Genomic DNA, 14,064 nt, shown 5'->3' with positions numbered 1-14,064 from the left:
AAGTGTATGAGTGTGTGTGTGTGTGTATACTGTAGGTGTGTGTGTGTATATATGTGTATGAGTGTGTGTATGTACTCTAGGTGTGTGTGTGTATATATAAGTGTATGAGTGTGTGTGTGTATATACTGTAGGTGTGTGTATATACGTGTATCTGAGTGAGTGTGTGTGTGTGTGTGTGTGTGTGTATATATACTGTAGGTGTGTGTGTGTGTGTGTGTGTGTGTGTGTGTGTGTATATAAGTGTAGGAGTGTGTGTATATACTGTAGGTGTGTGTATATACGTGTATCTGAGTGAGTGTGTGTGTGTGCGGAGTTTATACGCTGGCTCGGGGATAAACATAGCAGAATATTTGGCTAGCTCCCAGTACAGAAGGCCGCGTCTGCAGATAGTCTCCCCCGGGCTCTGTGACCTTCTCAGATCTCCGCAGACACCAACAAGTCACCTCTGTGCAGCCAGATACCGTGGTCGCAATGACCAGCCATGGGGCTCGGTGGTCACTACAGGTTCTGAGGAGGCAAATGGCGACAGGTTCCCACGGCGAGGGGCCGGGCGGTGGTGAGTATACCCTGAGCGCACTGACAGCGGTTCCCATCCTGGGGTACAGTAATGGCAAGGTGGGGGGGAGGGGGCCACAGGGGTCCCAGTAGGAACCTGATAACAGAGAGATGAAGTCTATGCCCGTGTCCCTGTAACAGAGGCCTGGGTATAGTCCTAGCCTGTAATATGCGGGAATTCTGTTTTATATAGACAGTGCATCAGGCAGCCATTATATTCATCACAGGCGTGACTGCAGATGTCGCGGTGACACATATGGCTGCCGCGGGGGAATGACTGACCTATAACATAACCCAACGTTCCCGCCGGACACCGACGGCTCTAAATACACATTATCTGCACAGAGGTTATATAGACGCTGTATACTGTAGTCATACATGTGTCATACGTGACAGGGCTGGGGGAAAGGCTCCAGAAGAAAACCTATATGACGGACTAAGTGAAAGGGATCATTATTCATATTTATCATTTACTTACTGTATATACCGTAACACCAGACTGGGTAATAGACCGAGAGTTAGGAGGGCCCTGCTCATATCTTACACTGTATAGAGACATAGAGGTAGGAGGGCCCTGCTCACAGCTTACACTGTATAGAGACATAGAGGTAGGAAGGCCCTGCTCACAGCTTACACTGTATAGAGACATAGAGGTAGGAAGGCCCTGCTCACAGCTTACACTCTATAGAGACATAGAGGTAGGAGGGCCCTGCTCGCAGCTTACACTGTATAGAGACTTAGAGGTAGGAGGGCCCTGCTCGCAGCTTACACTGTATAGAGACATAGAGGTAGGAGGGCCCTGCTCGCAGCTTACACTGTATAGAGACATAGAGGTAGGAGGGCCCTGCTCGCAGCTTACACTATATAGAGACATAGAGGTAGGAGGGCCCTGCTCGCAGCTTACACTGTATAGAGACATAGAGGTAGGAGGGCCCTGCTCACATCTTACACTGTATAGAGACATAGAGGTAGGAGAGCCCTGCTCGCAGCTTACACTGTATAGAGACATAGAGGTAGGAGGGCCCTGCTCACAGCTTACACTGTATAGAGACATAGAGGTAGGAAGGCCCTGCTCGCAGCTTACACTGTATATAGACATAGAGGTAGGAGGGCCCTGCTCACAGCTTACACTGTATAGAGACATAGAGGTAGGAGGGCCCTGCTCGCAGCTTACACTGTATATAGACATAGAGGTAGGAAGGCCCTGCTCACAGCTTACACTGTATAGAGACATAGAGGTAGGAGGGTCCTGCTCGCAGCTTACACTTTATAGAGACATAGAGGTAGGAAGGCCCTGCTCGCAGCTTACACTGTATAGAGACATAGAGGTAGGAGGGCCCTGCTCGCAGCTTACACTGTATAGAGACATAGAGGTAGGAGGGTCCTGCTCGCAGCTTACACTTTATAGAGACATAGAGGTAGGAAGGCCCTGCTCGCAGCTTACACTGTATAGAGACATAGAGGTAGGAGGGCCCTGGTCACAGCTTACACTGTATAGAGACATAGAGGTAGGAAGGCCCTGCTCACAGCTTACACTGTATAGAGACATAGAGGTAGGAGGGCCCTGCTCACAGCTTACACACTATAGAGACATAGAGGTAGGAGGGCCCTGCTCACAGCTTACACTGTATAGAGACATAGAGGTAGGAGGGCCCTGCTCACAGCTTACACTGTATAGAGACATAGAGGTAGGAGGGCCCTGCTCACAGCTTACACTCTATAGAGACATACAGGTAGGAGGGCCCTGCTCACAGCTTACACTGTATAGAGACATAGAGGTAGGAGGGTCCTGCTCACAGCTTACACTGTATAGAGACATAGAGGTAGGAAGGCCCTGCTCGCAGCTTACACTGTATAGAGACATAGAGGTAGGAGGGCCCTGCTCGCAGCTTACACTGCATAGAGACATAGAGGTAGGAGGGCCCTGCTCGCAGCTTATACTGTATAGAGACATAGAGGTAGGAGGGTCCTGCTCGCAGCTTACACTTTATAGAGACATAGAGGTAGGAAGGCCCTGCTCGCAGCTTACACTGTATAGAGACATAGAGGTAGGAGGGCCCTGCTCGCAGCTTACACTGTATAGAGACATAGAGGTAGGAGGGTCCTGCTCACAGCTTACACTGTATAGAGACATAGAGGTAGGAGGGTCCTGCTCGCAGCTTACACTGTATAGAGACATAGAGGTAGGAGGGCCCTGCTCGCAGCTTACACTGTATAGAGACATAGAGGTAGGAGGGCCCTGGTCACAGCTTACACTGTATAGAGACATAGAGGTAGGAAGGCCCTGCTCACAGCTTACACTGTATAGAGACATAGAGGTAGGAGGGCCCTGCTCACAGCTTACACTGTATAGAGACATAGAGGTAGGAGGGCCCTGCTCACAGCTTACACTCTATAGAGACATACAGGTAGGAGGGCCCTGCTCACAGCTTACACTGTATAGAGACATAGAGGTAGGAAGGCCCTGCTCGCAGCTTACACTGTATAGAGACATAGAGGTAGGAGGGTCCTGCTCACAGCTTACACTGTATAGAGACATAGAGGTAGGAGGGCCCTGCTCACAGCTTACACTGTATAGAGACATAGAGGTAGGAGGGCCCTGCTCACAGCTTACACTCTATAGAGACATACAGGTAGGAGGGCCCTGCTCACAGCTTACACTGTATAGAGACATAGAGGTAGGAGAGCCCTACTCACAGTTTACACTGTATAGAGACATAGAGGTAGGAGGGCCCTGCTCACAGCTTACACTGTATAGAGACATAGAGGTAGGAGGGCCCTGCTCACAGCTTACACTCTATAGAGACATACAGGTAGGAGGGCCCTGCTCACAGCTTACACTGTATAGAGACATAGAGGTAGGAGGGTCCTGCTCACAGCTTACACTGTATAGAGACATAGAGGTAGGAAGGCCCTGCTCGCAGCTTACACTGTATAGAGACATAGAGGTAGGAGGGCCCTGCTCGCAGCTTACACTGCATAGAGACATAGAGGTAGGAGGGCCCTGCTCGCAGCTTACACTGTATAGAGACATAGAGGTAGGAGGGTCCTGCTCGCAGCTTACACTTTATAGAGACATAGAGGTAGGAAGGCCCTGCTCGCAGCTTACACTGTATAGAGACATAGAGGTAGGAGGGCCCTGCTCGCAGCTTACACTGTATAGAGACATAGAGGTAGGAGGGTCCTGCTCACAGCTTACACTGTATAGAGACATAGAGGTAGGAGGGTCCTGCTCGCAGCTTACACTGTATAGAGACATAGAGGTAGGAGGGCCCTGCTCACAGCTTACACTGTATAGAGACATAGAGGTAGGAGGGCCCTGTTCACAGCTTACACTGTATAGAGACATAGAGGTAGGAAGGCCCTGCTCACAGCTTACACTGTATAGAGACATAGAGGTAGGAGGGCCCTGCTCACAGCTTACACACTATAGAGACATAGAGGTAGGAGGGCCCTGCTCACAGCTTACACTGTATAGAGACATAGAGGTAGGAGGGCCCTGCTCACAGCTTACACTGTATAGAGACATAGAGGTAGGAGGGCCCTGCTCACAGCTTACACTCTATAGAGACATACAGGTAGGAGGGCCCTGCTCACAGCTTACACTGTATAGAGACATAGAGGTAGGAAGGCCCTGCTCGCAGCTTACACTGTATAGAGACATAGAGGTAGGAGGGCCCTGCTCGCAGCTTACACTGTATAGAGACATAGAGGTAGGAGGGTCCTGCTCACAGCTTACACTGTATAGAGACATAGAGGTAGGAGGGCCCTGCTCACAGCTTACACTGTATAGAGACATAGAGGTAGGAAGGCCTTGCTCACAGCTTACACTGTATAGAGACATAGAGGTACGAGAGCCCTGCTCACAGCTTACACTCTATAGAGACATAGAGGTAGGAGGGCCCTGCTCACAGGTTACACTGTATAGAGACATAGAGGTAGGAAGGCCCTGCTCACAGCTTACACTCTATAGAGACATAGAGGTAGGAGGGCCCTGCTCGCAGCTTACACTGTATAGAGACATAGAGGTAGGAGGGTCCTGCTCACAGGTTACACTGTATAGAGACATAGAGGTAGGAAGGCCCTGCTCACAGCTTACACTCTATAGAGACATAGAGGTAGGAGGGCCCTGCTCGCAGCTTACACTATATAGAGACATAGAGGTAGGAGGGTCCTGCTCACAGGTTACACTGTATAGAGACATAGAGGTAGGAAGGCCCTGCTCACAGCTTACACTCTATAGAGACATAGAGGTAGGAGGGCCCTGCTCGCAGCTTACACTGTATAGAGCCATAGAGGTAGGAGGGCCCTGCTCACAGCTTACACTGTATAGAGACATAGAGGTAGGAGCGCCCTGCTCACAGCTTACCCTGTATAGAGACATAGAGGTAGGAGGGTCCTGCTCGCAGCTTACACTGTATAGAGACATAGAGGTAGGAGGGCCCTGCTCCCAGCTTACACTGTATAGAGACATAGAGGTAGGAGGGCCCTGCTCGCAGCTTACACTGTATAGAGACATAGAGGTAGGAGGGCCCTGCTCACAGCTTACACTGTATAGAGACATAGAGGTAGGAAGGCCCTGCTCACAGCTTACACTGTATAGAGACATAGAGGTAAGAGGTTCCTGCTCGCAGCTTACACTGTATAGAGACATAGAGGTAAGAGGGTCCTGCTCGCAGCTTACACTGTATAGAGACATAGAGGTAGGAGGGCCCTGCTCGCATCTTACACTGTATAGAGACATAGAGGTAGGAGGGCCCTGCTCACAGCTTACCCTGTATAGAGACATAGAGGTAGGAGGGCCCTGCTCGCAGCTTACACTGTATAGAGACATAGAGGTAGGAAGGCCCTGCTCACAGCTTACACTCTGTAGAGACATAGAGGTAGGAAGGCCCTGCTCACAGCTTACACTCTGTAGAGACATAGAGGTAGGAAGGCCCTGCTCGCAGCTTACACTCTGTAGAGACATAGAGGTAGGAGGGTCCTGCTCACAGCTTACACTGTATAGAGACATAGAGGTAGGAGGGCCCTGCTCACAGGTTACACTGTATAGAGACATAGAGGTAGGAGGGCCCTGCTCACAGGTTACACTGTATAGAGACATAGAGGTAGGAAGGCCCTGCTCACAGCTTACCCTGTATAGAGACATAGAGGTAGGAGGGTCCTGCTCGCAGCTTACACTGTATAGAGACATAGAGGTAGGAGGGCCCTGCTCGCAGCTTACACTGTATAGAGACATAGAGGTAGGAGGGCCCTGCTCGCAGCTTACACTGTATAGAGACATAGAGGTAGGAGGGCCCTGCTCACAGCTTACACTGTATAGAGACATAGAGGTAGGAAGGCCCTGCTCACAGCTTACACTGTATAGAGACATAGAGGTAGGAGGGCCCTGCTCACAGCTTACACTGTATAGAGACATAGAGGTAGGAGGGCCCTGCTCACAGCTTACACTCTATAGAGACATAAAGGTAGGAGGGCCCTGCTCACAGCTTACACTGTATAGAGACATAGAGGTAGGAAGGCCCTGCTCGCAGCTTACACTGTATAGAGACATAGAGGTAGGAGGGCCCTGCTCGCAGCTTACACTGTATAGAGACATAGAGGTAGGAGGGTCCTGCTCACAGGTTACACTGTATAGAGACATAGAGGTAGGAGGGCCCTGCTCACAGCTTACACTCTATAGAGACATAAAGGTAGGAGGGCCCTGCTCACAGCTTACACTGTATAGAGACATAGAGGTAGGAAGGCCCTGCTCGCAGCTTACACTGTATAGAGACATAGAGGTAGGAGGGCCCTGCTCGCAGCTTACACTGTATAGAGACATAGAGGTAGGAGGGTCCTGCTCACAGCTTACACTGTATAGAGACATAGAGGTAGGAGGGCCCTGCTCACAGCTTACACTGTATAGAGACATAGAGGTAGGAGAGCCCTACTCACAGGTTACACTGTATAGAGACATAGAGGTAGGAAGGCCCTGCTCACAGCTTACACTCTATAGAGACATAGAGGTAGGAGGGCCCTGCTCGCAGCTTACACTGTATAGAGACATAGAGGTAGGAGGGTCCTGCTCACAGCTTACACTGTATAGAGACATAGAGGTAGGAGAGCCCTACTCACAGTTTACACTGTATAGAGACATAGAGGTAGGAGGGCCCTGCTCACAGATTACACTGTATAGAGACATAGAGGTAGGAGGGCCCTGCTCACAGCTTACACTGTATAGAGACATAGAGGTAGGAGGGCCCTGCTCGCAGCTTACACTGTATAGAGACATAGAGGTAGAATGGTCCTGCTCACAGTTTACACTGTATAGAGACATAGAGGTAGGAGGGCCCTGCTCGCAGCTTACACTGTATAGAGACATAGAGGTAGGAGGGCCCTGCTCGCAGCTTACACTGTATAGAGACATAGAGGTAGGAGGGCCCTGCTCACAGCTTACACTGTATAGAGACATAGAGGTAGGAAGGCCCTGCTCACAGCTTACACTGTATAGAGACATAGAGGTAGGAGGGCCCTGCTCACAGCTTACACTGTATAGAGACATAGAGGTAGGAGGGCCCTGTTCACAGCTTACACTCTATAGAGACATAGAGGTAGGAGGGCCCTGCTCGCAGCATACACTCTATAGAGACATAGAGGTAGGAGGGCCCTGCTCACAGCTTACACTGTATAGAGACATAGAGGTAGGAGGGCCCTGCTCGCAGCTTACACTGTATAGAGACATAGAGGTAGGAGGGCCCTGCTCACAGCTTACACTGTATAGAGACATAGAGGTAGGAGGGCCCTGCTCACAGCTTACACTGTATAGAGACATAGAGGTAGGAGGGCCCTGCTCGCAGCTTACACTGTATAGAGACATAGAGGTAGGAGGGCCCTGCTCACAGCTTACACTGTATAGAGACATAGAGGTAGGAGGGCCCTGCTCGCAGCCTGCACTGTATGGGGAAATAGGAGTGTGGTACACAGGTATAGGTGCTACATAGTGAGACTGGTCCAGCGTGCAGAGTGCAGAGGCTCTTGGTGAGCTGCATGGGTATCCGGTCTTTAGGTCGACCACTTTTGGTCAACATGCGTTAGGGTGACATGGTCGCTAGGTCGACATGTCAAAGGTTGACACATGAAAAGGTCGACACAAGTTTTTCACATTTTATTTTTAATTTTTTTTAACTTTTTCATACTTTCCGATCCACATGGACTAGGATTGGGAATAGTGACCTGTATGGCGAGTGAAGCGACCCGTGCGAGGGGACATGAAGCACTTATTGGGGTTCCTGGTGACTTTACCAAGAAAACGACACAATTTAAAAAAACAAAAACCCTCATGTACCTTTCTCATGTCGAACTGATAACCGCGTCGACATAGTCACTGTTGACCAATAACGGTTGACGGAGTTACTGTTGACCCAATGACCCACATCGGCTGCATGATCCTGTGTCACAGCAATGTAGGTCTGGGGTCAGAGAGCTGGGAGGGGCCAGGAGACGGGCGGGAGGAGGACACAAGGGGGTGAGGACTGGAGAGAGGAACTGGGGAGCAGCAGATGCGCAGATAGGGAACAGAGTACCCACATGCACACAGAGTACTCCCATACTCAGAGTACCCACATACACACAGAGTACTCCCATACTCAGAGTACCCACATACACACAGAGTACTCCCATACCCAGAGAACCCACATACACACAGAGTAATCCCATACTCAGAGTACCCACATACACACAGAGTACCCACATACAGTAGCGGATCTTGCCACGGGCAAGCAGTACTTTTGCCCGGGGCGCCGCCTTCCGGAGGGCGCCGCACCAGGGCAAGATCCGCTGCTGGTGTGTGCCCCCCGCTGCCCGCTGCCCGCAGCACCCGGCCGCTGCCGCTGGGAAGGGAAACTAGACGCGTACGCGTCTAGTTTCCCTTCCTGGAGAGGTCCTTTACTGTGCGGTGCGCGATGACGTCATCGCGCACCGCACATCAATTCAGTTTGTACAGGGGGCGTAAATGACCACGCCCCCTGTACAAAGCCACGCCCCCTAATGCCGCCCGGGGCGCCAGAAGCCCCGGAGCCGGCCCTGCCCACATACACACAGAGTACTCCCATACTCAGAGTACCCACGTACACACAGAGTACCCACATACACACAGAGTACTCCCATACTCACAGAGTACCCACATACACACAGGGTATTCCCATACTCAGAGTACTCACATACACACAGAGTACTCACATACTCAGAGTACCCACGTACACACAGAGTAACCATATATACACAGAGTACTTCCATACTCACAGAGTAACCACATACACACAGAGTACCCACATACACACAGAGTACTCCCATACTCAGAGTACCGACGTACACACAGAGTACCCACTTAAACACAGAGTACCCACTTACACACAGAGTACCCACATGTACACAGAGTACCCACATGCACACAGACTACCCACGTACACGCAGAGTACTCACATACACATGGTACCCACATACACACAGAGTACCCACATACACAGAATACCCATGTACACACAGAGTACTCACATACACAGGGTACCCGCATACACACAGAGTACTCCCATACTCAGAGTACCCACATACACACAGAGTACCCTAATACACACAGAGTACCCACATACACACAGAGTACACCCATACTCAGAGTACTCACATACACAGAGTACTCACACAGAGAGTACTCACATACACACAGAGAACTCCCATACTCAGAGTACCCACATACACAGAGTACTCACACACAGAGTACCCACATACACACAGAGTACCCACATACACAGAGTACCCCATACACAGGGTACCCACATATTCAGAGTACCCACATACTCAGAGTACTCACATAAACACAGAGTACCTACATACACAGAGTTCCCACATACACAGAGAGTACTCACATACACACATAGTACCCACATACTCACAGAGTACCCACATACACAGAAAATACCCACATACACAGAAAGTACCCATATACACAGAGTACCCACATACACACAGAGTACTCCCATACTCACAGAGTACCCACATACACACAGGGTATTCCCATGCTCAGAGTACTCACATACACACAGAGTACTCACATACTCAGAGTACTCACGTACACACAGAGTACCCATATACACACAGAGTACTTTCATACTCACAGAGTAACCACATACACACAGAGTACCCACATACACACAGAGTACTCCCATACTCAGAGTACCGACGTACACAGAGTACCCACTTAAACACAGAGTACCCACTTACACACAGAGTACCCACATGCACACAGAGTACCCACATGCACACAGACTACCCACGTACACGCAGTGTACTCACATACCCAGGGTACCCACATACACACAGAGTACCCACATACACAGAGTACCCATGTACACACAGAGTACTCACATACCCTGTGTACCCACATACACACAGAGTACTCCCATACTCATAGTACCCACATACACACAGAGTACCCTAATACACACAGAGTACCCACATACACACAGAGTACACCCATACTCAGAGTACCCACATACACAGAGTACTCACACAGAGAGTACTCACATACACACAGAGTACTCCCATACTCAGAGTACCCACATACACACAGAGTACTCACACACAGAGTACCCACATACACACAGAGTACCCACATACACAGAGTACCCCATACACAGGGTACCCACATATTCAGAGTACCCACATAAACACAGAGTACCTACATACACAGAGTTCCCACATACACAGAGAGTACTCACATACACACAGAGTACCCACATACACAGAGAGTACTCACATACACACAGAGTACCCACATACTCACAGAGTACCCACATACACAGAAAATACCCACATACACAGAGAGTACCCATATACACAGGGTACCCACATACACACAGAGTACTCACATACACACAGAGTACTTACATACACAGAGAGTACCCACATACACAGAGAGTACTCACATACACACAGAGTACCCACATACTCACAGAGTACCCACATACACAGAGAGTACTCACATACTCACAGAGTACCCACATACTCACAGAGTATGCACATACACAGAAAATACCCACATACACAGAGAGTACCCATATACACAGAGTACCCACATACACACAGAGTACTCCCATACTCACAGAGTACCCACATACACAGAGAGTACTCACATACTCACAGAGTACCCACATACTCACAGAGTATGCACATACACAGAAAATACCCACATACACAGAGAGTACCCATATACACAGAGTACCCACATACACACAGAGTACTCCCATATTCACAGAGTACCCACATACACACAGGGTATTCCCATACTCAGAGTACTCACATACACACAGATTACTCACATACTCAGAGTACCCACGTACACACAGAGTACCCATATACACACAGAGTACTTCCATACTCACAGAGTAACCACATACACACAGAGTACCCACATACACACAGAGTACTCCCATAGTCAGAGTACCGACGTACACACAGAGTACCCACTTAAACACAGAGTACCCACTTACACACAGAGTACCCACATGCACACAGAGTACCCACATGCACACAGACTACCCACGTACACGCAGAGTACTCACATACCCAGGGTACCCACATACACACAGAGTACCCACATACACAGAGTACCCATGTACACACAGAGTACTCACAAACACAGGGTACACACATACACACAGAGTACTCCCATACTCAGAGTACTCACATACACACAGAGTACTCACATACTCAGAGTACTCATATACACACAGAGTACCCATATACACACAGAGTACTTCCATACTCACAGAGTAACCACATACACACAGAGTACCCACATACACACAGAGTACTCCCATACTCAGAGTACCCACATGCACACAGAGTACCCACATGCACACAGACTACCCACGTACACGCAGAGTACTCACATACCCAGGGTACCCACATACACACAGAGTACCCACATACACAGAGTACCCATGTACACACAGAGTACTCACATACACAGGGTACCCACATACACACAGAGTACTCCCATACTCAGAGTACTCACATACACACAGAGTACTCACATATTCAGAGTACTCACGTACACACAGAGTACCCATATACACACACAGAGTACTTCCATACTCACAGAGTAACCACATACACACAGAGTACCCACATACACACAGAGTACTCCCATACTCAGAGTACCCACATGCACACAGAGTACCCACATGCACACAGACTACCCACGTACACGCAGAGTACTCACATACCCAGGGTACCCACATACACACAGAGTACCCACATACACAGAGTACCCATGTACACACAGAGTACTCACATACCCTGTGTACCCACATACACACAGAGTACTCCCATACTCATAGTACCCACATACACACAGAGTACCCTAATACACACAGAGTACCCACATACACACAGAGTACACCCATACTCAGAGTACCCACATACACAGAGTACTCACACAGAGAGTACTCACATACACACAGAGTACTCCCATACTCAGAGTACCCACATACACACAGAGTACTCACCCACAGAGTACCCACATACACACAGAGTACCCACATACACAGGGTACCCACATATTCAGAGTACCCACATACACAGAGTACTCACATAAACACAGAGTACCTACATACACAGAGTTCCCACATACACAGAGAGTACTCACATACACACAGAGTACCCACATACACAGAGAGTACTCACATACACACAGAGTACCCACATACTCACAGAGTGCCCACATACACAGAGAGTACCCACATACACAGAGAGTACCCATATACACAGGGTACCCACATACACACAGAGTACTCACATACACACAGAGTACTTACATACACAGAGAGTACCCACATACACAGAGAGTACTCACATACACACAGAGTACCCACATACTCACAGAGTACCCACATACACAGAGAGTACTCACATACTCACAGAGTACCCACATACTCACAGAGTACGCACATACACAGAAAATACCCACATACACAGAGAGTACCCATATACACAGAGTACCCACATACACACAGAGTACTCCCATACTCACAGAGTACCCACATACACACAGGGTATTCCCATACTCAGAGTACTCACATACACACAGAGTACCCACATACTCAGAGTACCCACGTACACAAAGAGTACCCATATACACACAGAGTACTTCCATACTCACAGAGTAACCACATACACACAGAGTACCCACATACACACAGAGTACTCCCATACTCAGAGTACCGATGTACACACAGAGTACCCACTTAAACACAGAGTACCCACTTACACACAGAGTACCCACATGCACACAGAGTACCCACATGCACACAGACTACCCACGTACACGCAGAGTACTCACATACCCAGGGTACCCATATACACACAAAGTACCCACATACACAGAGTACCCATGTACACACAGAGTACTCACATACACAGAGTACCCACATACACAGAGTACTCACACAGAGAGTACTCACATACACACAGAGTACTCCCATACTCAGAGTACCCACATACACACAGAGTACTCACCCACAGAGTACCCACATACACACAGAGTACCCACATACACAGGGTACCCACATATTCAGAGTACCCACATACACAGAGTACTCACATAAACACAGAGTACCTACATACACAGAGTTCCCACATACACAGAGAGTACTCACATACACACAGAGTACCCACATACACAGAGAGTACTCACATACACACAGAGTACCCACATACTCACAGAGTGCCCACATACACAGAGAGTACTCACATACTCACAGAGTACCCACATACTCACAGAGTACCCACATACACAGAAAATACCCACATACACAGAGAGTACCCATATACACAGGGTACCCACATACACACAGAGTACTCACATACACACAGAGTACTTACATACACAGAGAGTACCCACATACACAGAGAGTACTCACATACACACAGAGTACCCACATACTCACAGAGTACCCACATACACAGAGAGTACTCACATACTCACAGAGTACCCACATACTCACAGAGTACGCACATACACAGAAAATACCCACATACACAGAGAGTACCCATATACACACAGAGTACTCCCATACTCACAGAGTACCCACATACACACAGGGTATTCCCATACTCAGAGTACTCACATACACACAGAGTACCCACATACTCAGAGTACCCACGTACACACAGAGTACCCATATACACACAGAGTACTTCCATACTCACAGAGTAACCACATACACACAGAGTACCCACATACACACAGAGTACTCCCATACTCAGAGTACCGACGTACACACAGAGTACCCACTTAAACACAGAGTACCCACTTACACACAGAGTACCCACATGCACACAGAATACCCACATGCACACAGAATACCCACATGCACACAGACTACCCACGTACACGCAGAGTACTCACATACCCAGGGTACCCACATACACACAGAGTACCCACATACACAGAGTACCCATGTACACACA

The 14,064-nt window shown here is 49.0% G+C and overlaps 1 protein-coding gene across 1 annotated transcript in view; it reads left to right on the top strand.

Moving 5' to 3' along the window:
* Positions 1–365: 365 nt before the first annotated feature.
* LOC134945914 (cytochrome c oxidase subunit 6A, mitochondrial-like) overlaps positions 366–14,064 on the top strand; it is a 49,547-nt gene continuing 35,848 nt past the window's right edge. Inside the window, exon 1 of the mRNA XM_063935473.1 lies at positions 366–556. Within this exon, the coding sequence (XP_063791543.1) occupies positions 472–556 (85 nt within the window). The 5' untranslated portion in view covers positions 366–471. The remainder of the gene's footprint in view (positions 557–14,064) is intronic.

This window comes from Pseudophryne corroboree, chromosome 7 (genome assembly GCF_028390025.1).
Source record: "Pseudophryne corroboree isolate aPseCor3 chromosome 7, aPseCor3.hap2, whole genome shotgun sequence".
Lineage (NCBI taxonomy): Eukaryota > Metazoa > Chordata > Amphibia > Anura > Myobatrachidae > Pseudophryne > Pseudophryne corroboree.
This window is presented reverse-complemented; position numbering and strand designations above follow the sequence as displayed.